This window comes from Tachypleus tridentatus, chromosome 1 (assembly GCF_004210375.1).
Source record: "Tachypleus tridentatus isolate NWPU-2018 chromosome 1, ASM421037v1, whole genome shotgun sequence".
NCBI lineage: Eukaryota > Metazoa > Arthropoda > Merostomata > Xiphosura > Limulidae > Tachypleus > Tachypleus tridentatus.
The window spans coordinates 124,736,729-124,764,694 of record NC_134825.1 but is presented as its reverse complement, the minus strand read 5'-3'; the positions used below and the strand labels follow the sequence as shown (position 1 = coordinate 124,764,694).

The 27,966-nt window shown below is 34.3% G+C and overlaps 1 protein-coding gene across 1 annotated transcript in view; it reads right to left on the bottom strand.

Annotated features, from left to right (window-relative positions):
- Window positions 1-703: 703 nt before the first annotated feature.
- LOC143222688 (protein unc-93 homolog A-like) overlaps window positions 704-27,966 on the bottom strand; it is a 30,339-nt gene continuing 3,076 nt past the window's right edge. Inside the window, exons 3-5 of the mRNA XM_076449531.1 lie at window positions 21,665-23,547; window positions 7,872-8,139; window positions 704-987 (exon numbers count right to left, since the gene is read on the bottom strand). Coding sequence (XP_076305646.1) covers window positions 758-987; window positions 7,872-8,139; window positions 21,665-22,807 — 1,641 coding nt within the window. The 5' untranslated portion in view covers window positions 22,808-23,547 and the 3' untranslated portion in view covers window positions 704-757. The remainder of the gene's footprint in view (window positions 988-7,871; window positions 8,140-21,664; window positions 23,548-27,966) is intronic.

Here is a 27,966-nt window from a genome sequence, read left to right as displayed (position 1 = left end):
TTCCTTTCTGCGGGACCCGGCATGGCTAGGTGATTAAGGCACTCGACTCATAATCTGAGGGTCGCTGATTTGAATCCCCGTCACACCAAACATGCTCGCTCTCTCAGCCATGGGGGCGTGATAATGTTACGGCCAATCCCACTATTCATTGGGTGGTGATGACTAGCTACCTTCCCTCTAGTCTTACACTGCTAAATTAGGAACGGTTAGCTCAGATAGCCATCGAGTAGTTTTGCGTGAAATTCAAAATAAACCAACCAAACCTTTCTGCGGATCAACATAGTTGGTTGAGCTAGGCAAATTAAGGATTGTGAGGAAAAAAAACATGTAATTAACATGATTTTTATATAAAAAAAATAGGGTTTTTAGCGTTTAAACAATTATTTACTTATTTTACTTTGCTTTCAACTAAGATACTTGGAGTAATGTGCATACAATAAAGGATGTTTGCTAACTAAGGCGATGCAGGAATTACAATATAAAGCACATCGAAAGAAAAATACTACCGCAAAATGAATATTACTTCGTAATAAATGAAGACATAATGATATTTCCAATAACTCAAACATAATTCCTTATTTGTTGACACACAGTAAAATACTTTAACATTTTAGTTTCCTAAAATAGATTGTTTTTCAAGGTAATACGTTAGCAACTCCACGGCAAATACAAGTATAGTTAAGTCTAAAATATTCGGAAAAGGTTCTATTAATTATCAGTTTATTAATGTGTTGGTGTGGCATAAACCTCCAGAATGTTACAATGTGGCCGACTGCTCCTGGTTCTTTCGCTGCTGATGCACTTTGACCTCCAGACACGTGTAAGGAATTGCCACCAGGATGAACACTCCTGCTAGAATGTAGATCTCCATGGTTGGACAGAGAAACAGACTGCCAGAGAAGGCCAGAGTCAGGCCTAATGCTTGGACTAAGGAATAAGCGGCGAAGGGGCCATACCATTCATCTGTGTATGTGGTAACGATGAATGCTAAATGAAAGAATTACATGTTAGATAAGTATATCTGTATATAATGCTTTTAAATATTAAAAGTTATAACACTTGTGATGATAAATGGCGAGTTGGAAAATATTTTTACATGTTTAACTTTATCGCTTTATTGGGTTTTATATTTATACATCGGGCTCAAAGATAAGTTAGAAAGCAAAAAAAAAAAAAAAAAAACTCGGGTAAAAGTCATTAATTTGTTGACAGTTTCAAAGTTTCAAAAGTCATTAATGCTGTAATTATCAGTCATTTGATTGTAGTGCTATAAATTTCAATAAAATCGACCAGAAGACAATGTTTATACATTAACTATAGAAAGTATTGCTAAATGTTAGAAACCATGTAGTGACTGTAATATATTTCATCCGCCAGTAGTCTTTATGAGATATACAAGGCCATCGTTTTTTACAAATACCTTTCAATATGTAATATATTTTATGGTTATAAATCTATTATACTGATCGATAATTTCAGACATGACATGTTTCATCGATCACAGATCTCAGTCAAATGACGTAGGTGGAAAAGCTAAACCAATAGTAATGAAATGAGAATGACGTAATCAAAAGCCGCGTCTTGAATCAGAGGATAGCTAATCTGTTTAAAATGGTTATTGCCCGACATATATATATATATATATATATATGACTAGTTGATTTTAAATCGAAAAATATTTATCATAACTACGAAACAACAATAAGAAGCAGCAACAAAGCTAAGAAAACTTAATATCCTGAATAAAAAGGTTTGGTTACCCGTATGCAGTTTAGAGCGAACACTTTCTACTATGAAGTACGGTACACTTTGCCCACTGATTTGTCAGTGGTAAATTTACAGATTTTCAACTATGTTGAAACAGGGCTCAATTTCTCGTGGACAAAGCGCACATAGCCCGTTGTAGCTTTGTGCTAAAAATCATTCTGACGCTATCCAGATAGTTATTAAAACAATAAGTCCGACAGAACATGCTTACTTTCGGTATATTAATTTAAATTATGATATTAATACATACAAGATGTCATCTTTCTACTAGAAAGTCAGGATTTTAATGCTACTGGACCAACGTGTACCAGAATAACTACAGATACAACTATGACATGTAAAGAGCTGATTGTAGGAATGCCACAGTCATAGTTTCCAAAGGGCGTTCAGAAATAAAACTAAAAAAGAAGTAAGTAGTTCTTGTACGTGATAGAAGTATACAAATCGCGAAGAATACAGTTGCTTCAGGAAAAGAGAATGTTCACACATTTTTATTAATGTGTGCCCACAAACAATACAAGGTTCTGTTTGTTTGTTTTTGAATTTCGCGCAAAGCTACAGCGCCCCGCTAGTACAGCGGTATGTCTCCGGATTTACAACGCTAAAATCAGGGATTCGATTCCCCTCGGTTGGCTGAGCAGATAGCCCGATGTGGCTTTGCTGTAAGAAAAAAACACACGCAAAGCTACTCTAGGGCTATCTGCGCTAGACGTCCGTAATTTAGCAGTGAAAGCAGCTAGTCATCACCACCCACCGCCAACTCTTGGGCTACTCTTTTACCAGCGTATAGTGGGATTGGCCGTCATATTATAATGCCCTCACGGCTGAAAGGGCAAGCATGTTTAGAGGTTCTCTATTCATCCTTAAAATAACAAGAGCTTATATGTTAATCTTCAGGTAACAAGAGCTTATCGTATGCGCAATTCTTCAGATAAGAAGAGTATCTTTTGCACTATCCTTTAGATAACGAGACTACCTTATACGCTATTTTTTCAGGTAATAAGAGTTTATTTTGTACACTATTTTTCATATAACAATAGCTTATCTTACACATGTAACTGTGATAGTTGGTGGTTTTGGAGTGAAAAGGAAAAAACATGTTTAACGTTAAAGAAGGACATCAAATGAAAACAAAACGTTTCGAATATTTACCATCGGCATCTAGAACAAAACAATAACTGTGGCATAGATATATAAATACATTAGCTGCACATATCTCGTGTGAGTAATTTGTGATTGGTCAATAACCTTCGTAGTTTAAGCGTGAATTAAACAGTTCGTTCCAAAAACAATTATACGTAATTTTCCACAGTAAAAATTGTCATTTAGGATTAAATATAATGAATCATGCTCTAGGGAGTATGGTTAATTGGTATTAATTTGGAAAAGCAGAATCGAGCTATACTCTCATAAATTATGATTTACTTTCATAAAATAATCTAATCATTGATCAATATTTTTATCTAATTAAAGACTGACACTAACAAAATTCTTTGGAGATTTCACGTTTGAAGTCAAAATTATAATCCCGTGTCTTAAGATCCTATAGCAATCATTACTTGCATTTCATTTATTACACTAATAATCCTTTGGTAGTGAATTCTGTCATATTTAGACTTAGATATTGTATGACAGATAGGAGATCGAACAATGAGCACAAACTGTAGAATTATATTAATTTTTGCAACTATTTCAAACCAACTTTCTCTGTAATTATTATAAATTAGTTTCGATTGTTCCGTTCTCCTATTTATTAATCTTTTTGGTGCATCAATTGCCATTAGATAACGAGTGAAAATAACAATGATTATAAATTTTTTACTTCCTTTTCATCTAATTTACAAACGAATAATCTAAGAACATAGTTCGATTTCAAGATTATTTTTCAATTAATTTTTAAGCATCATGCTTTAAAGTAAATGTTTTTTGTATACTCACTCTAGCCGTCCCTAATTCTGAAATGATGAACTAGAGGGGAAGGTAGTTACTCTACAACAATCGCCACCAACTCCTTGGCTATTCTTGTCTGATTAAACAGTAAAATTAGGTCGTTATTCTTACAACGGACCAACCGGACCGAAGTGCGGAGCACGGTTTTACAGGAAAGAAACACGATTTTTAGCCCAGCACATTAACCACTAGGGCATAGCCGGCCCTGAAATCTACGGAATACTGTGGATAAACAAACACACGCTACCAGAAGAGGGCGTTAACACGAACAAATAAGTATATATATACACACGTATAACTACAAACAGAATTATTCTATAACTAATCAGCTTATATTTGACAAACTGGAAAATGTCATGTTCTTTAAAACCAAAAACTGAAGCTACACAAATATCTCTAACTCCTCACTTAGGTACCAAGCAGCGAAAAGAAATATTCAAACAATATGTATTCAAAGCTGTTGAAGCTAGTGTTTATCACATTATAATTCTGATACTAAAACTATAATCAGTCGAACTCCTGCGGCGGTAGAGGACAGCGATGAAAGACAGAAAATCAAAACTCGACAGATCTATGGATACATTTTGAGCTGTGTGAAATCGAGACGAAAAAAGAAAGAAAGAAAACCAATATATTATTGACAAAGCGCCTGCTTTAAAAACAGAAATTGCATAACTTAGCGAGTCACTTTGTCGCCATATTGTTTCATCAGGGAAATTTATTTTTTTCCAATTGCATAGAAATAAAAGATACATGTCATTGTTTTATAGTTATAATATATTCCAATCTTTGTTTACAGATTGATTTACTTATAAATTCTTGTTTATATTGTTTAAAATTATTGTTGAATATTTTAAATTATAATTATTCTTAGGAAGAGCACTTCGTATTATTCTTCTTCTGAAGAATAGTGGATTATTCGAAAGCGCTCGAGTTTTGGGTCTCGTTTAAAAACCATTACAAGTTTTGTATGTGATCCTGTGTGCTTACTTTTGAAACAGAACTTGCATTATTGGTGTAGTGTACAGATTTTGGTGTTACCTAGTTAGTTATCTGTTATGCTGACCAAACATCGAGGAATGTTCAGACTGATGACTCATCACATTCTAATGACTAGAGGTTGTAGTTTTTTGGTTTATTAATTTATGCCATTAAGTATGGGTAGTCAGTTCATTATACAAGAATATCGTTCTTAACTTACAAGTTAAACTCAATCTATTTTAGTTTTGTGTGTATAATGAACTTCTTTGGGTCATACGTTCTTAATAATAAACGAGACATATTTAAGAGATAAATGGATTGACACATGATCATTGAAATCAAACAATTTTGCATCACTCATTTGTTGAAGCTATCGACATGAATGTTTCAGAAGATTAAGCTACTTTCCTATAGAAATATTGCAGAAGGTATTTTCATTTGGTATTTAATACAAGGTTTTTGGACTCGTGATGCTCTCTCTCCCAGTAGTATCCAATAAATAAGCGTTATTTTAACAAGCATAATAAAAAATGTTTAGTTTGTTTGGTTTTTGAATTTCGCACAAAGCCACACCAGGGCTATCTGCGCTAGTCGTCCTTAATTTAGCACTGTGAGATTAGAGGGAATGTAGGTAGTCATCACCACTCACAGACAACTCTTGAGATACTCTTTTACCAACAAATAGTGGGATTGACCGTCACATTATAATGTCCCCACGGCTGAAAGAGCGAGCATGTTTGATATGACGGAGATTTGAAGCTACGACCTTCATATTACGAGTCCAGTGCCCTAACCACCTGGCCATGCTAAGCCGGAATAACGTTTAGATTTAAATTTTATAAAGACAAACAGGAGTCGATATATATATATAACCTAGCTAGCTATAAGAATATAGAAAGTTTTAAAGCAAGAAAATTATTGAAATAAGAAAGTCAAAACTAAACGAGTTACTTCAAACTTTAAAAAAATTATTATACTTGGTTCGGACTAGAACAATTAGGAAGTGTTACTAAATTAAGGATAAAAGTTTATGAGTTTTAAATAACCCGGTGTTTGTAGTTTTGACTTTGTTTCAATAGCTTTAGTAGCGTTAAACCTTTCCATATTACTCTAGCTAGCTTGCTACGTATATTCTGATCCCTGCTTCATCATACTTGTTCGTATCCTAATTATATGCTCAACGTGGTGCAGCGTCAGTTTTATATGTATACTTATACAAGTATTCTTTTTGGCATAAGAAATAAATCAATGGAACCCCAGACAGAAGAGTTCTGTGAAATAATTAGATCGATAGCTTTCGCCATTTTGTTTCTACATTTGCCTGAAAAAGTCACTTACATATTTACTTAGATGAAAATTTGTTAAAATAGCCAAGTTTTGATTAACACCATAAACATATATATACAGTAATTTAGGCAACCTTGTAAGTACAATAAGCTTTATTTTTATTCAGCGAACACTGTGAAACTGTCATTATTAATATTCAGACATTTTGAAGGTGGTTTTAGACAGGCGATTTTTACGGCAGCCATTTTGTTTTACCATGATCCCTATTGTCAATTACTATGTTTTTGTGTGGTTTTCTGACAGCAAAGCCACCGAGAAGAATCGAACGCCTGATTTTAGCGTTATAAATTTGTAGATCTACCGCTGTCCCAGCCGGGGACTGTTAAGTACCGTACGTAACGATGTTGAAATTATACATTAATTGAAAGAAAGTAAATTTAGTTATTGACCGTTGGATTTTTAAGAATGTTTAAATATTGGCAAGTGCGTGGTTGTCAGTGAACACAGTTCTGTCAAATTCTAGTAGCCATATTCATATTCAGGAAAGGTATGACGAAAGGTTCCTGTTTGTCAGAAACACTAGAGTAAGGTGTTTTGTCAATATAACTAAAACTGTAAAGTCACACCTTTATTAAACTATATATGTTAATAAAATGGGTGTAAATACTGTCATTACACTGCCATATAGTTCTAAGTTCAAACTGTAAACACTTCTATGACATAGTTCAAGTGAGTCAATTTTTCACTGAAAAGTAACAAGAGAATTTCTAATAACACTTTGTAAGACTCAATACGCTCAGAGAATAAATAAATACACGTTACTTTGCATTAAATTTTTTTTTTACCTTTCTATTTTTATACATAACTATTATGTTACGTACGTATTACAATTTCAAATAGCCAGAAGTTAAATGTCGAAACGTATTAAATTTATGATATTTATCAACAGGATTGATACACACAATTTTCTCTCTTAACACAAGTATATTTTGATATACAATTAACAATACAATTTATGATAGCGGTTATTACAAATTTATTGACGGTGCACTAAGAGCGAATTAATTTCAATTGATATACAAACAATATTAACTCCTCTATTTGGTCTGCAACTGAATATTTTATCGACGATCCAGGTGCTTGACCAGCGAATTACTTCCGAGTTGATACACTGTACACTTTCTTAACGGGAATGCTAGTTAGATCTATTCTCGTTTGGCCTAACGCGATTTACAAGCTTACTTTTCACAGCAGAAGATAAATATCTAATGTCCTCGTAAAAATACACTCGTCTGAAGTTAATTCACTGAAGTTGAACGGTTCGTAATGTTCGAAATCTATAAACGTTCCTGGTCAAATATCTGTAGTTTTCTGATTAACAATCGATTATAACAGTTATAACTTCTTTGGCTTATAGTATACTGCCTGTATGTAGCAGACCAATAATATTATGTATAATTGTGTTGCGATAGTTACCTTTTATGCACATTATGCGAGACTGTAAAACATATATTGTTGATTATTACTCTCGGGAATCTTCCACAAATTTAGAGAACAGGCGGGACTTGCGCAATACACATTTAACAAAATACATTATATGCATTAAACTGAGATAAACGTACATATTAAAATAAATCTATAACGATAAATCTGTTACAATAACATATAAATTACTTTGAATTTGAAGTAAAACTGATATTAACAAATAAGGAATGATCGAAGAAATGTCCTTTTTTCTACAGCAATATTAGAATACTGCGAAATCATTTGAGAAAGCAACGAACTATAGAAAATATTTACAATACATTGATTAATATCTACAACATAATAATATAAAATGTTTAAAGAATAAATGTAAGTGAAAATATTAAGATAGAAAAACTTACTTAAGGTCAGAGTTTCCCAAACTGCATTACAGAGCCCCCAAGCGGCAGCTATAACGTAGAATACAGCTACATCATCCCTGACGGGTTTCCATAACCAAAGAACCATGAGTAGTCCAGCGTGGAATACGAAACCTGCTGCCATAATGAGTGGTCTCTTGAAGTGTTTTGCGAACTGGTGGACTGCTAGCGCCCCCACGGTATTCATGGCCCCCATACACATCATAGTATAGCCAACTGCTTCTAGTCCCAGAGCGCAGCTAACGTAGGCCTATAAAAGCATTCATACCGTAAGTTTTAGAATGTTATCACACATTTAGCAAAACTTTATCTTATTTTGAAATTCAAATTCAATATTCAAATCTTATAATTGCCAAAACTTATACTTTAAAAAATTAATAAATAATTCTTTATTTCCAAAACTGCTAGTAATATGCATGTTAAAATCCTTATTTACTGTATGTCTGATATTTCTTCAAACATCTTTTTATCTGCATATTTGTTTGTCTATCTTTTTGTCTATATTTGTCTCTTATCTGTCTTTCATCCTGTTTATCAGTGTATCTGCCTGTCCTTTCAGTTTATCAGTCTCTCTCTGTTTGTCTTTCTATCTATCAGTTTATTTACCTCTTTATCTATTTATTTTTTTTATCTATCTATGCATATATTTCATAGTTTACCTAAAATAACTACTTTTTGTCTCTCATATTTCAACTCCGGAGACACAAGTTAATTCATTCCAAAAAACATAAGCTATTATAACTACTATCATTACAAATGGAAAAGTTTTAATAAAGTCACGTAAGAACATAAAATATGCTCACAGTTCTTCTCTGTTTCTATCTTCTATAATGAGATTGAATATCTTATACATTCGGAATTATAGCACCTTAGAATATGGAGAAAGTGGAAGTACGTTATATAACAACCTAATCTATAGGGCAAATAAGATCTTTATTAGCTGCATACTCGACTACTGTATTTTGGTAAGGCGTACGGAAAACTTTTAGGGGCATCTGACGGATTTATTTCCCTTTCACGGACTTTTTCTCTTCGAGTAAGACAGAAACAGCCTCGGAAAACAATAGCAAAAATTGTATAGAATGAGCATTTTTTAAATCGAGTGTCTGATGGACGTTCTGTTGTTGAAATGTTTAGTTTTTTCACACTGGCAGATTCACCACGTCATCAGAGCTTTCACTTTCAAAGATTTTTTTCAACATGACATCATTAATCTCTTACATATAATTATTAACGTTTTTATATTGTTGACAAAAAAGTTTCGGCTGAAGTTCCATTTTCTGAAATAAAAATTTATTGCTTTGATCATGGGCTAACTCCTGTCAGTTATGTTTCTGAGTTATTGGCTCTTAGGATTCAGTGCAAGCGTCAGTATTTTAAGGATGGGCATGGCCATCTGGTTAGCGTGTCAGGCTGCGAAGTTAAGGATCCGAGGTTCGAGGCATGTTGCTCCTAACTTTCACCTAAGGACAATCGACTCCTTGTTCGGTTCAAATAAACTAACAAATTCATTGTGGCGGTGGATACTGCCAGCTGTCTACCTCTTCTCTTTTCAGTAGCTCAAAATTAGAGATGGATATATATATATGAATACTGGAGATTTCTGGACTGGACGTTTTGGTCACTTCCGCATAAGGTTTTATTTAGGTTAAAATTTAATTTGTTTTCTTGTTTAGATTTCTCACTAAGCCTTTTTACCTGTATTTGTAGATTATATATTACATTGTTTTCACCAAAGAGATGACTACTTAATTCCTTATGTTAGTCGCATTTGCTCACTCGTTACATGTATTTTTTTCATTATAAAAATTATTAAGAAAAGGTAAAGAAAATGTTTACTTTTGCTCATATTACATGCAACAATTATTTTAATGTGTATGAGAAGGAGGACAACAGAAACTTTGGTGAGTAAAGGGAAACATTGGTTTAGGGAAATATTTCCTATTTTGCATATATTCGTCTTTAATTATCTGCAGTCTTCAATTTATTACTTATCCTTATCAGAAATGTATTACCTGTGGTATGCCAACCACCTAAGGTATTATTTGAACCTGATTTTTCGATTTAGCGGTTCTCAGGCTTATCAGTCCTCTCATATTTTCAACTGTTAAACCATTGCTTGGGTCGTTTTGCGCCAGTATCCGGAACAAGTAAACAAAGCTTATTGAGTGGCTTATAAGACTCGTATTGAATTGATGTTGCGAGATATCATTCAGTCATGACACAATAATATATGGGCGTCAAATGTTTTGTGAAGTATGGAGTTAAATGGAGAAGTGCCATTTAGAGCTACGTAATGGTGAACTAAGAACATGCCTTCAAAGAGGGAAGACAATTCCTGCTGAACATAATGCCATTGGTACAAAATGCCGTTAACAGTACTGTTATATTAAACAACGCTCATCTATTCAGATGCCAGTTAAAATTAACCTGCACCCATCCTCTACTTTTCACTCTTGATGCATTCTCGAACGAAGCTGATTATACGACCCCAAAGCATTTAGACTAAACATAAAGTCAATGGACAACATTCATGCCAATTGTGTTATAAGCTCAAGACGCACTCTGCTTAGTTGCTACATCATTTGAAGTACAAAATATTGTATTTATTACCCACGGTATTGTTATTTCTACTAGAACTTGTTACTACAAAAGCTATATGAATAGAAAAGGGTTTGCTTCTAAGTCGTGTCAGGTAATATACACAAAATAAAAACAAAACAAAATCAAATTGCCACAGTACAAATGTGAGTGTTCTTTTGAAAAACACCCTTACAGGATCAAACAGCACAGACTTTGATGGAGCACAATTATGAGTTTGGAAAATACTGTTTCTTTGAAGAAAGCAATAGATTTGGCATGATGTGCTTTGGTAAGCAATTAGATTTACTTTTACTTTTTCCTTTTCAATTGTAGCATCCGACAGTACATCTTAAATGGGACTGTTTTAGAAAGACTGGGTTAATAATGCTTCCACATTAGCTTAAGATGTCTTATACTGTGTGCATTGAAAAGTTCTAAGTGTGAAATTCAAAATCAAAGTTAGGGTATGCATAAGAAACAGACATACACCTGTCAAACTAGTGAGGATTGTATTTAGTCGTGGACATACTGTGGCTATCCTAGGTTAATATCTCGCTGATGGACAAAATAATGATGCAGAACTTACACATCATATATTTCTAACTGATAATTAGCATCTAAGTACAATCGTTTCACGTAAATGTTCTGGATATTATTTACAAAATGGGTGTGGATATTTTGATTCCTTTGCTTTATAAAGAAAGGGCGTAACCAAGATCCTGCAGAAAAATGTAAATGTGTTGGGTGGTGGAAATTATTATAGAAAACAATGGATTATGTGGGAATTGTTAATGCTAGTTGGAATTGTTTTTTTTTTTTCTAATACAGAGCATGGAAGTTGAATTTGTTATTGCACTATGCATGCTCGATCTAATAAATGACTCAATAGATTTTTCGAGCTAGAAGGTTTGGTGTGAAAGTTCCAAACAATAGTATATAACACAATCAAGAAGAATTACCTTTTAGAAACGAGACCAATACTGTATAAGTTAGTCAAGATAAGGCTTTCACTCAAACCTTTTGTTCAGCCATCGCATAGTTCAAACAGTCAGAGAACGTACTCATACTATTCTATACAGAGTCTTACTAATTAAATTGTCAGACACGATGCGCGTGGACGTCTGTGTGAAACTAACAGTTTAAATGGGCCCTGAAGAAAGTTACCTTTGTATCCTCAATGGATTATGAAGAGCAAACAGTGAGAAGTGGGATGCTTTCAACATGACAATTTTGCAAGATTATCTTTTGTAATGGAAATTACGCTGATGGGCCATTGCCAAGATTCATTGTCATCAGATAAAACACTAACTGGCGTGACGATATGGATTGTAACGTTTAGGTTTGTTTTGAATTTCGCGCAAAGCTACATGAGGACTATCCGTGCTTGCCGTTCATAGTTTAGCGGTGAAAAACCAGAGGAAAGGCGACTAGTCATCACCATCCACCGTCAACGAATAATATAGTTTACCGTAACATTTTAACGCCTCCACAGGTAATAGGGCGAGCACTTTTGGTAGGACAGGGATTCGAGCAGTAATGAGGGTTAAAGATCGTTTTAATAGAACATACACAACTGCTTTATGCATTCAGTTTATGTGTGAACATTTGGTCAGTCTCTATCTTAGCTTTTTTTCTTGCGAAAAAGATGATCAATAAATTCCTAATGAATGATAACCTTCCGTCCCATTTTTTGCCTCCTCAAAACTTCAACGAACAAATTCGATCATTAAAACCGTCCTTTGGTTCATTATATTAAACCACGTGGAATGAACTTTGTACGATTAGAGATTTTATTGTTCATGATGTTATTGGTCAGAATGTTATAACTAGTTGCGACTGTACTGATTCAACTGAGATTCTAATCATTATTCCGCTGCATTATTAATGATTTCCTTTCTTTTATACAAATAACGTGCGGCTCAAGCGTTATGACATAGCTCGATATCAATATCTCTGTTTATTTCTCGAAATTAATGGCTCACAATAGAATTTTGATACCAGCAATGGTCAATTGTGTAGCTTTGTGCTTAATAACTAACAAACAAACTTGACATTGGAATGAATTTAAAATGGAGTTAGAATAGAAACACATTAATTGCACTTTGGAATAAAATAAAAAAAAATTGTATTCAATTCACGAACGGGCATTCTTTCATTTTCTTAAAAGTTCCGATTATCACGCAGAATAATTTAATTACCAGCAGTATATTTATGTGTGTAATAAAAGTGTTAAGTCACTCAACGTATGACGCGACAATTCCATTCAATCTTGAAGAATGTTTTCTTTCAAGTTAACAACTAAATGCATGACTATGAATCATGATAAAACGTATGCCCAACTGAATTTCAAGTTATTTAGTATTGATAATCTGAAGCTTTTGCGTTGCTCAAAAAGCTTGGGCCAAACTATAACAGAGATGGCATTAGTAACTCCAAAATTTCCTTATATGCTTTGTAAGACTGAAATATCTGAGCTTTGGACTCAACACCCTTTTTTCATGGGAAAAGCTGATGCATCCAAAAAATAATACCGTCATATATTTTGGTTCTGGTGCAAAGGTTGAAAACTACATACGTAGATAATCATTGTGTTGTTACTTTATTATTATTTGTTGTAAAATTACCTGCAACAATGCGTATGAACAGCAGCATACTTCTGTCATTGGTTTTACGGTAATAATACATGTAAGAGTCTGAAAAATAGATTCAAACCATAAGAAACTGTTGATCATGATGCTAGAAAACAGACTGATTTCAAGTCAAATAGATTTATATCTAAGAAGATGTTGGTCCTGTAGACAACAGATATATATATATATGTATTACAAAATCGGACTGATTTCAAATGAAATGAACACATAGAAGAGATGTACGTTTGTCAGTATACATTATACTCTTAATACAAGACATGTGTTTGTCAGTTTACGTTAGTCTTGGTAGAACACACGTGTTTGTTAGCGTACATTATACCCTTGAAAAAACACAAGTTTTTGTCAGTATACACTTTACTCTTGGTAGAAAACATATTAATTCGTACATAAAGTTTCAAACTAATGTACTGAGAATCTATATTATAATTTTTAATTTCTCAACCACAAATACGTACTAAATCATCTCTGTATTGTTACATACATCTTACTTACACGTTCCGTCTATCTGTGTCATCTCCACTTGTTTGTAGTTTCTGAAGTAAAATTAACTATACATTGTTTTGCTCACGTTACTGCTCCCCTTTTTCTCATGTTGACAAAAATTCGGGTTTTCTCCAATCCCCAAACATATCCAATATCAAACCTAATAAGTACTTGGGAGGGTTACCATGTGCTAATTATGTCAGTAGTTCTGTTTTGACTCCCCTCTAATAAATCAAGGATACGTTTACAGGCTTACGACGATAAACACTGGGCTTCGATATACGTGGTGAGCAGAGCATAGATAGTTGTACGCTTAACAAGAAGCAAACATTCCTTTGTTTTTCACTTCTCTGTGTTACACCTCATGACTCCCTCTGTTAAGCCTCCTTGTGTAATGTCTTTCTGTATAAAAAACAGACATGTATATCTTTCTCTGTTACCTATGCATGTGCATTGTTTCTTCTGAACTTGCCCCCCAGTGGCTCAGCGGTATGTTTGCGGACTTACAATGCTAAAAACCGGGTTTCGATACCCGTGGTGGGCAGAGTACAGATAGCTTACTGTGTAGCTTTGTGCTTAATTCAAAACATCTTCTGAACTAAGTACCCAGACGTCACGTGTACTGTTTCACTCTATCAATTGTTTAACCTTTAGTTATTTAACAAAACTATTTATTCGTGCTTTGTTTATTCTTCGACCGTTTCGTTGTTGTTAATTCCCCACGTATTATTTATTCACCTTCTCCCCCTTTCCTGTGTTACTAATCCAAGTGTTTCGTTTTTCAGCGTTATTTATATAAGCGGCTTGTTTACTTACATTCCTTACACGTGTCATTTCACTACGTCACCTCTCAATTTGTTATGCAGCAAAAGGCTTTGTTAAACCAAGTGGAAAACTAAGTATTTAGGTTCTAAAATAATTACGTTTAAACATTATACTCTCAGCCCCGACAACACAAAGTGTTAGTATTACAAGCTAGGCAGTTTTAATTTTTTTAAATCCCAGACGACCCTAACACGTTCGCCCTTCCAGCCGTGGGGGCGTTATAATGTTACAGTCAATCCCGCTATTCGTTGGTAAAAGAGTAGCCCAAGAGCTAGCGGTGGATGGTGATGACTAGCTACCTCCCTCAAGTCTCACATTGCTAAATTAGGGACGACTAGCGCAGATAGCTCTCGTGTAGCTTTGCGCGAAAGTAAAAAATGAACAAACAAACAAAACTGTTTTTATGAAGAAATGATCATAGAAGTTACGAGCAATGACATACTGTTAACAAAAGGTGGACAGCTTGCTTTGTCCAGTATAAATATCTAGAAGTTTAAACAAGGTGCGTGCTTTGTTGTAGTAAAGTTACATCGGGATATCTGCTGTGTCCACCGAGGGAAATCAAAATCCTGGTTTCAGCATTGCAAATATGACGATCTGCAATTTAAGTATAAGAGAGAGCTATATCGATTGTTCTAGAACCCATGAGAAACACATTGCTAGTGTATAAACGGTTAACAGGTCGTATGACGTTTCATTTCTGGATAATATTTAAGTAAACGTGCACTTTAACCTGTTGACTGCAAAGTATTTCAGCTGTTACAATACAACTCTAATGCTTCTTCATTTGTAACTTTTTTCGTGATCGAAAGTGAAACAATTTGTAAGTAGGTCAAATGCGTTTATGGTGCTGAAATCTAGCGTTGAAGTTAGGTATTATTGAAAACGAATTAACTCGTCTGTGGCACTGTATTACCGATCGTCTTGGACGAGTTATCTCGTCTACGGCACTGAACAGGTTAACACCATTTTTTATTTCAATATTATTTATCTGTCGTTATGGCAACAAAACGTTGTATAAATTCGTTTTTGAATTTCACGCAAAGCTACTCAAGGGCTATCTCTGCTAGCCGTCCCTAATTTAGTAATGTAAGACTAAAGGGAAGGCAGCTGGTCATAACCACCCACCGTCAACTTTTGGGCTACTCTTTTACCAACGAATAGTGGGATTGACCGAAACATTATAACGCTCTCATGGCTGAAAGGGCGCGCACGTTTGATTTGACAAGGATTCGAACCCGCGATCCTCGGATTACGAGTCGAGTACCTTAACCACCTGGCGATGCAAGGCCTGCGTCAAGAGACAATCTATAATCTATATTGTTGGTTTTCTATACTTAGTACACTATAAATCTTGGAAGCTATAGCTGTGATTAACGCTTATTAATCAGGAAACTATAAATATTTGGCCAGGAAGGTTTATAGATTTCGAACGTTACAAAACATTTAACTTTATTGAATTCACATTAGACAAAAAATTTTACGATAACATTACATAACTTTAGCGGTGAAAAGTCACTTTGTAAACGGCATGAGGCCAACGAAGAATAGAGAGATAGCTGGATAGCTGTTAAGTGAACTACACTGATATCAACTCGAGATTAATTTGCTCGTCGTGAACCGTTGATAAAATATCTAGTTCCAAACATGATAGAAGACTCAGTATTGTTTGTAAGTTTGTAAAACGTTTGTAAATAAATCATTATTTCTATTAAATGTTATTATTAGTCAGTTAGTTAGTTATCACCATTAGATTCCATCTAGGAACATAGGGCCGCAATCGCTTGCGGATTCTTCAACAAGTATTTAAGTGAGTAGGTTGTTAGCCCACTGCACCGAGCCGTCCCTAATTTAGTAGTGTAAGACTAGAGGCAGCTAGTCATCACCACTCACCGCCAACTTTTGGGCTACTCTTTTACCAACGAAAAGTGGGATTGACCGTCACATTATAACGCTCCCACGGCAGGGAGGGAGAGCATGTTTGGCGCGACGTGGGATCGAACCCGCGACCCTCGGATTACGAGCCGCACGCCTTACGCGCTAGGCCATGCCAGGCCCAAACGTTATTATAAATTGTATTATATTTTGTATATTTAAAATATATTTGTTTTAAGGAAAAAATATGTGTGCATCAATATTGTTAGTAAATGTCATAAATTTGATACATATACACATTCAATTAACTTCTAACTTACAATTTCAGGCCATTTGAAATTGTAAACGTAACAGTGGCAACAGCGTACGAACAAATAATTAATTACCGGATTCAAAGAACAAGCATTCAAGATAGACTCTGCATTTATCTCTTAAATGAAATACAAGAGGGAATCTTCAATAGGCGCGGCACCTAAAATTCTTTTTAAGTAGGATTAGAGTAAATTTATCTACAATACCTTTTTTTTTCATTTTATTAGCTATATTTTTGTGCACCTGCAAAAGCAAGTGTGAGGCGCACGTATACCCGATTATTTTAGTGCTCGTCAGGGTCATTACTGGCCTACCCTCAAACCGAGATTCGTTTAGGCAAGATTAGAATAAATTAATCTATGAGACTTTGGGCGTGGTCAAACACATCAATCGAAAGGGTTTGGCTTCCGGAATCCAAAAATTAATTAAGCCTCAAATAGGTCAAGAGATGGCAGAACTATGAGCTAAAAGATTCCACTTAAAAAAAAAAATCAGAGCTGTTCTTCAAGTTGCTACTCCGTGGCTACTAATTTAACTTTAAAATAGAACGCAAAGCCATAAGAAAGAAAATCAAGATTGATATGTCGAGAAGTGATCATGTAGCGTGAGATTGAAATGTTAAATAGAGAATATACCTTTAGAACATTAAATAGGGGTAATAATAATGCTAGCTTAGAATAAACTACTAAGAACTCGAAATGTAACTTTGGACGAGTAATCAGTTGAAATAATGTAACTTTAGGATGGAACACTGGAATGCCAGAATTTGGCTTTGACGCAAAAGAAAAGAAACCTTTAATGTCGAGAATACAGCATAAAGTATAGTATTTTGCGCCAAAATAGGACATAGATCAGTAATAATTAGGGTTTCGAACACAGAGCAAAGAATATGTGGATTTAATTTGAAAACAGGAAATCAAAAACTTGCTTTGGAATATTAGATATATTTCACCAATAATGTAGCTTTAGAAAACAAAACTACGTATATCACCAATAATGTAGCTTTAGAATAAAGTATGAAAGAAGAATATGCCTTTATAATGAAACATATGGAAACAGAACAAGTAGATCTACAACAAAATATGTCCACAAGGTGGCTTCGGCATACACTGATATTTTGATACACAATAGGTTAGCAAGAAAGGCCATTCACAATAGAAACTATTTTCCACATAAAACATTTAAAAAAACACGAGAGGGTTAAAAAAAAGATAGAGAGTGAAAAAGGCAGAGCTCTTTGTGATCGTTAAGTAATATCACATGGAGACCGTATACTAATAAAGGGGAATCCAAAACGCTGGAGTGGCGGGTTTGTGGGTTTATGTATTTGATCCAATTATTAATGCAAGTAATTGTGCCCATGAGAGAATACAAGTTACTGAATGTAAAAGATTGAGCTGGAAAAATACAATTACAATTATAGTGAATGAACAGTAAAAATGGGCTATATGAAATGTGCTCATCATGGATATATAAACCCGTCTTATAACGTTATAAGCCATCAGACTTACCGCTAAATCTCTTGGTGATTGTGAATCTATTGACTCGACTTAGAACGTAAAAGAACAAAGAAGATTAAATTGTCATTTAACTTTCTACGTAATTTAACAAACTTTTTTTGATAAAGATAACGGCTGATTCGTGACATTTGCTAGAAAAGTGGAAGTAGTGAAACAAGGTTCTTAATTATAGTCGTTTACATCAACAATAAAAACGTCAGTGTATTGTTTCAAACAAGGTAATTAATGTGTTTTTTACATCAACAATAAAAACGTCAGTGTATTGTTTCAAACAAGGTAATTAATGTGTTTTTTCTAGTTTGTCGTTAGCCTTAGGACTAAACACGAAGGAGAATAATATATATACATATCCCTTAATTATTCACGACATGAAAGCTAATAACAAATAGTTTACGCAAAAAGAATCGAAAAATCGATATTATAAATAAACTAGAAAGAGTAAGGGAAAAAAATCATTTTTCGTTCACATACCAAGAGTTTCATTTATAATAATATTTCCCGCACGTTTTATCACGAAGGCAAGCATTCGATAAAGTGAACAAAGAACTAATTATATCATGTTCCCGATGTAGTTTAATCTGAAACCTATCTAATCTAGTGGGTGAATGTTGTTGGAGCGTGTTAAGAATGGCATGTTAAAGTACACACAAAATAAATAAAAAGAGAAGCTAGCTGAATCCGGAAGATATTTGGCAGATTCATGCTTGGAAAGTTTGAGGAAAGAGCGACGTGTTTACAAGAATAAGGTTCTTTTGGGAATTACTAGAGTTAGACTTGTGATAATGAGAACTCCGCCGATGTCATATTTGACTATCAGACTTGTATTAACGTGATCATGTGATTGTTCTTATTACATTCTACGCACTTTAATGGATAAAAGGATACGAAATTACGACTAGTTAACTAAACAACGGCAGTTTCTAAATTAAAGTTTATTAATAAAAACAGAAATGAAACAATTATACGTATTAACTTTATATAACAAACATCACAAGTTAAGTACATTTTAAATATATGACATCCTAGGTAATTTTTCATAAGATATATTTACTCTTCTTTTTAAAAAATAAGAGCAAACAGTAAACATTGAATCTAAAACAATAGTTCATTATTAAGTTAATATATTACATTACAATAACATCAAGAATAAATCTATATATTTATCTTACAACTCCGAAGATAACATATTCTGAGAATATAATGGAATGCTGTTGTAAGATTAAATAATTGCAAAGGAATTTTGCTAGGATATGAACATAAATAGCAAAGTAACTTTGTTGGAAGTTTCAGTGTTGTCTGCTAGTAAAGCTTTGGCATGTTTCATATTTAACATGCTTATTTTCTGTTTTCATCCAGAGCAGCACTTTTACCGATACGTGAACAGAAAGGCCAGGTCAAGCATAGCAGAAAGGGTTTCCTATATGTTCACTTTTTAGTGAATAACGGAATTAATTGTCGCTTAAAGTGCGAACGGTGCCAGTAATTTTACGTCTCAAACTTCGGGCCGTTCGATCCAAGCCCATGAAGTTAAGTGCTCGGCCACACCCGGCTCATATCTCGGAAAAAAAAATAAAAAATTATATGTCACATGTTATTTAGCTTTTATTCAGAACTTCGTCCTGATCCTGGCATGGCCAAGTGGTTAGGGCACTCAACTCACAAACTGCCGGTTCGTATCCCCCTATCCCATCAAACATTTTCGCCCTTTCAGTCATGGGGGTGCTAAAATAATGACGATCAATTCTAATATTCGTTGATAAAAGAGTCATCCAAGAGTTAGTGGTGTGCGGTGCGACTAGCTGCCTTTTTTCTAATCTTACACTGCTAAATTATAGAAGGCTAGCGGAGATAACTCTCGTGTAGCTTTGCGAGAAATTAAAACAAACAAACAAATTACGTCCTGTAGGTAATGCAGAAAATAGGAGAGGGTGATAAGTGAAGAGTGATGGAATGTGAATCTTAAGAAGGTTTTATTAAAAGTCATCAATAATTTGTTGTCGTTACTTCATCGATTAATATTCAAACCAATATAACTACAAATAATATATGGCTACATACACTATTTAGAAAAATTATGTATTGATTAAGTTTATCGGAAAAGTTTACGCCAAGTTATGTCGGAAATTATTAGAAACTAGGCTATGCAAACATTTACTACCTAGAGTACAAAATCATATTTTATATGAGGTTCAGTTTGGTCCTGTGGTGGGGCATTAAATTTTGGAGCCATAAATACGAAACACAGATTAATATTTTATGAGGTTTAGAAGAATTATCAGCCCAAACCCATAAGTTTTAATTTTACTGATAAATAAATAACCTTTCTTTACCCTGCTCTCAGTGGCTCAGAAGCACATCTGTAAGCTTATGACGCAAAAACTGTGTGTGGTTGGGGGAGCACCGATAACATCTTGTGTAGGTTTCTGCTTTACAACGGCCAAACCAAACCCACTCCTCTTAGCATAGGAGCCCAATGTTAAACTGTTAACATGTTAAGCTGTTCTTAGTTTTATAATGCAAGGCTACTTAATAGGATATCTTCTCTCTTTTCTCGCAGCGGAATCGAACTCCGAATTTTGATGTTTTAAGTGTGTAAACTTACCGCTGACCCACAGTTGAACCCCTGAAAAAGGGGACATTTAGAATACTGGTATTAAACCACGAAGAAAGCATTGCAGCCAGGATATGACTTTCACTTACTAAGCTGTTTAAAGCAGTTTCTTTTAGGTTTGGCAACACATTGGTATCACAATTAGTAATAACAGATTTCTGAACTTTGTTCAGACTTTCGAATAAAAAAAATATATACTGAATATTGGTGAAGAATTTTATCTTGATTAGTACGTTGAATTTACGTTCAAGTCACAGTAGTGAGCTTTACTTAAAAATTGATGTTAATTATTTGCTCAGATAGTCTTTGCTAAATCTACTTTCGTTGTTAACTGACCGTAAATTTGGAAGACTGGTTTAAAATAGTCTTTCCTAAGCTTGTGCTATTTAAGGCACATATAAAACAAGTAAACGGAAAATGCGTCACGCCCGTGGCAACACAAACACACCTGAAAAACACAATTTCATAGGTGAAATGGTTTACGATTGTATTTTCACTTGTTTATGAAATTGAAAGTATTGCTTTTAATTAACTTTATTGTAATCGTTTGTGAGTGTTTTTTATGTAGAAAAGTGGATTTTGCAACAATGGAAAATATATCTAGATATATAATTATTCGTTAAATCTGAATGTTTAAATTACGTAAGAAAATGAATCTAAAATAAATTTTGGGTTTTTAACCTTTAGAGAATCTTCGATTATCTTTCAGTCATGCTGACATTGATACGTTAATATATTCCAAATTAAAGGGTGTCAGTATCCTGTCAATGTTAGAAATGTGATCTTCCTGTAACTAGTTGAATTACATATATAAATCACGGGCTCAAACCTAACATAACATATATAAGTATCCTACAGTACTAAAGTTCCTCGACCCTTTCTGACTTATAAAAAATGTAAATTAGTATGACGTACCTGTGTAAATGTGGTAGACATGAATCCCTGTTCCAGTCCTATGAACAAGACGAAAGGCAGAAGAAGCCGTTGCTGAGGATCCACAAATGTGAGTCCTAGATTTTTCAATGTCCGCAAACATAATGATCTTTCAAGAGGATTCTGGTAAACATACAGGTCAAATTTATCTAGCAAGGTCGTTACTATGGCAACACCAGTGAGAGCTAGGCCAAGATATACGCTGACGAGCATGAGACTAACATTTGATGGAAGAAGAAAGATAAATTTTGGTACATCTCGTAAGATACCAAAGTCTTGACATTCATTGGTGGCACATAAGGAACGACTAGCCACTTCTCTGGACAGAGTAACTGTCAATGAAGAATCGTGTTTTTCTGAATCTGGGTCGTATCTGACTTCTGGCTGAGAATCCAGTTGTTGCTGAGTTGGATAGACGTAGACATCGCCGCCATAGCGTAACAACAGAGCCGTTAAGAGATTTCCACTGATTCGACTGATGTTAAGAAAGAGATAGAACATTCGCAGGAATCGCTGTTGCACTCTTTCTTGAGGTACATCTGTGAGACAAGTAATTTTTGACACCAGCTGCATCAAAATAGACGTATATGCGCTGAACATGGGGCCTAAGGAAAGGCCTAAGGGAACTGCGCTAGGAATAAGAGTATACAATCGAGGATAGAAAAATGTGGAGATCAAGAGAGAAATCATGACGAACGAGAGAGCAATTGTCCAATTAGGAGTCAGTTTCTGAACAAACATAGGGCCGTACACACTAGACAAGATCATTAGACCATAGATACAACAAAAGGCTTTTATTCCGAGGCCAGTTTGTTGAAATATGGAGCTCTGGATGTTCTGCAGTGCAAAGAAAGAACTGAAGACAAATACTGATGATATTCCTAAGATAATCATGTTTTTTATCAACTGTTTTTCAGATATGACCTGGTCTTGTCGAATTCCGTTGTGGTTATCATCAACAGCCGCGTGAATTTCAGGTCCTTTGGGCTTCACTCGAGCCGACACGTGGGATTTTGGCCCATCAAACCGTACTTCAATACTCAATTGGTCTGTTGTGGATTTTGAACGTGCACTGAGGAAACGGGCTTGTTCATAAAACTTGTGTCTTCCTGATGACGTAGACATAGCTGTATATCTTAATATACTACCGAAGCAATATTATTTATTGTGATTTGATGGCTTGGCAGTTGTTCACCGAAGTAAAACAGTGGTTTTATTGAAACTATTATATCTGGTTGTTTTAATAGAACGGCGTAATGGTTTAAAGATAGGCCAATTTTTTTCTGTTTACAATGCGCTTTGAAACCCGTAAATTGCGCAAAATATACGATAGTTTTGTAAAACGAAAAGTCAAGTATTTGAAACCATTTCAAGAAACATTTGAGATTGTTTTTCGTAATTCTTATAGAACGACTTGAGCACTAGTGTAATATAAAGGTCTGTTGTGAAGTTATGCTTAAAAAAATACGGAAGATGGGATAATTGTATCTATACCAATTGTTTTTTCATAAGCAAAATTAACATTCGATGGTCCATGTATCAAACCTGAATCACATGAATTACTATTACTTAATGACAGTAATTATCTTTCTTTTGTCCTTTTTAACTGGGATAGACGGTATGTTCATTGAATGAAAACAGTCACCACAGACCAGTATCTCTGGGTTCTTTTTAACTAGGATAGACGGTATGTTCATTGAATGAAAACAGTAACCACAGACCAGTATCTCTGGGTTCTCTTTCAATTGATGATCATAGTATAAATTCCTTTCGTCTATATATCATATATCAATACAGAAATTTCAACAGGCGCTCTTCAGGTAGTTTCCACCATTTAAATCCAGGGTGGATGTCGTAAAAACAACCTATTTTTGAAGAAATAAAACAAAGTTATTTCAAAAATGAACAACGTACTTATTATGCCATTTTTTGCTCATCCTTAGTGCATTTTAGACTATTAAATCAGGAAAGACAAAAATAAATTGTTCAGAACATATTTTTAAAAAAGTTATTTAAATCGACTAGAAGGGTAATTTATCCATAAAAGAAAGTGAGTAGGTTGGGAAGATCAACGTGGAAAAGTAAAACTGAATGATAAAAAGACGAGCTAGGAAACTGAGGGTGTAAAGACAAAGATTTTGAAATTGTAGGGTGTAAATTAAAAACCCTAAATTTAAGAAATAGTGAATCGAAAGTAAGAACAATAACATAGTAATTAATAATATAAATATTTCCCAATGGATCAGCGATACGTTATTAGATTTATAACGCAGGAGGCCCGGCATGGCCAGGTGATTAATGAACTCGAATCCCCGTCGCACCAAACATACTCGCCCTTTCAGCCGTGGGGACGTCATAATGTGACGGTCAATCCCACAATTTGTTGGTAAAAGAGTAGCACAAGAGTTAGCGGTGGGTGGTGATGACTAGCTACCTTTCCTCTATTCTTACACTGCTAACTTAGGGACGGCTATTGCAGATAGCCCTCGTGTAGCTTAGCGCGAAATTCAAACAACAAACATACAACACAGGAATCTGGGGATCGATTCTCCACCGTGGAAAGAGGAAATATAGTTTTGCGTAGCTTATCAAGCAATAATAACAGTAATAAAATAAATCATTTAAATTAAAAAAAATATGAGAAAGAACCATTCAAAGGAAACATAAGAGAAGAAATCTAAATAAAGTGCGAAAAAGTAGTCAGTCTTTGTATCTTAGCGCAAAGCTACAAAGTAGGTTATTCGCGCTGAAAAATAGTTAGTAAACAGCATATGACATTGCAGAAAAACACAGGTCTTCGAGAGATTGTTATAAAGTAGTTCTTTACTAATGATTTTTCATAATTTTTTACTGATTTTCTGAATCAGTGTTAAGTTGAGCTAATGATTTTGCTTGATGAGTATATATACAGCGCGTGTCTGCTCTTTCATGGCTCTTTCAGATGTCCCATGTTCCTCTACAAAGATAATTTAGTTTCTAACGTGAAACCTACGTGAACATGTTATGGCAGTTAGACAAGTCTTAGCTAAGAGAGAGAATATCTTGGTGTTTTGAGCTACAGGAAAGGAAAAACAAAAACTTTATTGATATCGATCGAACACCTTATTTACCCACACATGCGGTTTCTACCAAAATAGATTACTGATTCTTCATCTCCTATATGCTAAGAAAAATATGTTATTGTTAATTATTTTATATATAATGCGAACCGTGGTGTCTATCCCCCGTTTGAAAAGCTGCGCACGCAGGTAAAGCTCGACATTCACTTTTGAAATGAGGGGAGAACAGGTATGAATAATATTGATACAAAATTTTATTTCACAAACAGGATATTCTACATTACTTCATATTTCATAAAGAGGATATTTTACATTAAATTGTTAGGAATTAATCACACCATCATTCATATTTTAAAGTGATACGTAACTTGAATAACAAAAGCGTAGATTTATCGTAAGTTATTGTTGAATGACTTTTAGCATGCCTCAAATTTTCAATAACTACTTTTCATGGTGGACGATACAAATAGCTTAGAGATTTGGCTCTGAGTGAAGCCAAGAGTGTACCAGAATTAACTTTTTAAAGTCCGTGAGATACATGTACATGTATTTACACTTCTCCTATCACTGGAGACGGATACTTTTATTTGTGTAATTATAACCTGAGGCACCCGTCCATCATACGGATACATGAAGACTGAATACAAGACTAGAACTAATAAATTAAATCGATAATTTGTGTTTAGATGCATAATTTATTTTATACGTAATTTACTTTACAACTACTTTATTTCACACCTAATTTCGTTCACATCACATTACAGAAATGGTGTTACGATTACTTTATTTTATTACTTTTGCCAATCCCTCTACAGCCTCTTTGTTTATTGATACTCTGGATACTTCTTGATGAACCTTGATGAACTTAATTTTTAAAATGAAAAACAGAATTTAAAATAAAAAAATTGGGACTACAAATTGATCCAATCTTGTAGAGTCATTAGCTAAACTAATATATTTTGTGCTGGTGTTGACCAAGTTAGGTAAAGCTGAAGACTAACCACTCTATGACATGCCTTTCAGTTCAATGTGTCATATAACCTAGTTTGATTGAGGCTGGTCCAAAGAATACGGAGTAGTTCGTGGACTAATAAATAATTTTATATTTACCCTTACAAGAATATATGTGGTACATGCGCACATTTTTGGTATAATAGTACAGCCCTTTAAACCTTTTTTTAGGGCAAGGAAATTATCTTCCCCAAAGATAATTACAAATTTTGATGCGCGTGACATGCATAACTCCGGAAGTGTGGTGGGGTGGGAGGTAAAGTTTCTTAGATTATAGAAGGTTTAGTTCGTTATATTAAAACGACTTACAATATGTAAATAACCAAGTCAGGTGACAAATAAAAATCGCGGTGGAACGTCATGTATCAAAACTACAGTTTGATAGTGCTTGATGTATAAAAGTTGATGTGGTGATACTGAAAGCTGGTTAACTTTGGGAAGAGTCAGTAACATCCATTTCCAACGCCAAACCTTCATACCATCAGACGCTGTTAAAATCGAGAATTTATATTTTACAAAACTGGAGTATCTCTTATAATTAATGCTATTAAAGGAATGTGGATCAATTTGAGGTACCAGGACCACCTACAAACTTCAACTAGTCGTACCCGAGGTGTTGTAAGCAAAACGTGGAATTTTAAGAGAGGTGAAAATTCGCAAACTCAAAAATCATTGGCAAAATCTGTCTCCGTGACCTAGGCAACAGTACACAACGTAATGAAGAATAATCTTCTTCAGAAAAAGTGACACAAATCATGCGTACATATAACCCTTAAACCATTCCTTATGTCTTGAAAAGCTGAATAATGAAACTGGTATTCATGCTATTTCATACTAAGATATACCAGTCAATTCGCAAAAGCAGTGTTTATAGATTTTGGCGCAACCAGTGTGTTCAAACTGTATTTGGGGCAACTATCCTAGTCGTACACTAAATAGACTATGGTGTATGCTTTAGACTTGACAGAGTCATTTGCAAAGGAAACTGCACTGTATCGCTACTGTCAAGATGCAAGGTCTTCAAACAGAGCACGAACGGACTTAGCAACATGGTGGTTAGGCTCCAAAACCGTTTCAATATAGCGTACGCAACCTTCTTATAACCTTTAATTTAAATAATTTTTCAGTCAATTTAGTCGTTTTCGGTAAAAAAAAAAAAAACAACGAAAAAATGCTCCGGATACAGCTAAAATACACACGAGAATGTATTTTTTTAAACTACAAAAGTTGATTTAGGAAACAACCAATGAACAAGAAAGTAGTTTCAGTAATGTATGCCAATGTTATTCAACCCAGAGTTGTACGTATAGATTATTGACTAATTATTGGTTAATTCATACAATTTAAAAGACGTGATTAATTTGTTGTTGTTGTTTTTTACAATTTTCATATAAAGCTACACGACAGTTGCCCCTACTTTTGAAATAAATGACTAGAGAGAGAAATTGTTGTTATATTCTTCATGCAAAGCTACATAAAGGGCTAAGTGCATTATGTCCACATTTGGGAATCAAACCTCAAATTTAGCATTGTAAGTCCTTAAACTTAAGGCTGACCCAAAGGAGGCGTTTATGTAGTAGAGATCTTGTACAATGATTTCTTAGTTTGAATAATCTCCAAATAATCATTTTGCCTAGAATATTAGCTGGGGTTTTATATATATAAAACTATGGTTTTTAAATAAAAGCATAATTTTTAGGATTTATCTTCTATTTTTCTTGTTATCATTATTTATTACAAAAGTTTGGATCAGAATATGTCACAAAGTGTTAAGATAAAAAGCTTAGCTCAACGATTACTTAGGAAACAGTACTAGATGTATGAGTCTTAGAATAAAATCTGAAATCTAGCTGACAGCAAAGCGACCTTACCATTTTATGTAAAACCAATCACAGCAGCTGTTGCAATGCAACCATTAAATTGCCAACCTTATCTATCTACGAACCATTAAGTCCCTCCCTCACTAGTGACGTAAAAACCACTAACCTTAAACACTGACGTCTCAAAAACAGTTTACGGAATATACGAAAGTTAGTTTGTAAGAAAATAAGGTTTTGTTGTTTTCTCGATCTAGAAGAAAAGCACACATGTTAAAACCCATTAACTGAATTAAGGCACGAAAATTTATTAAATTAACAAAAAATTACCTTTTATTTGTCGAATGCGATCGATTAAAGCAAAGAAATAAAAGTTCGGATGAATATGAAAAGTAAT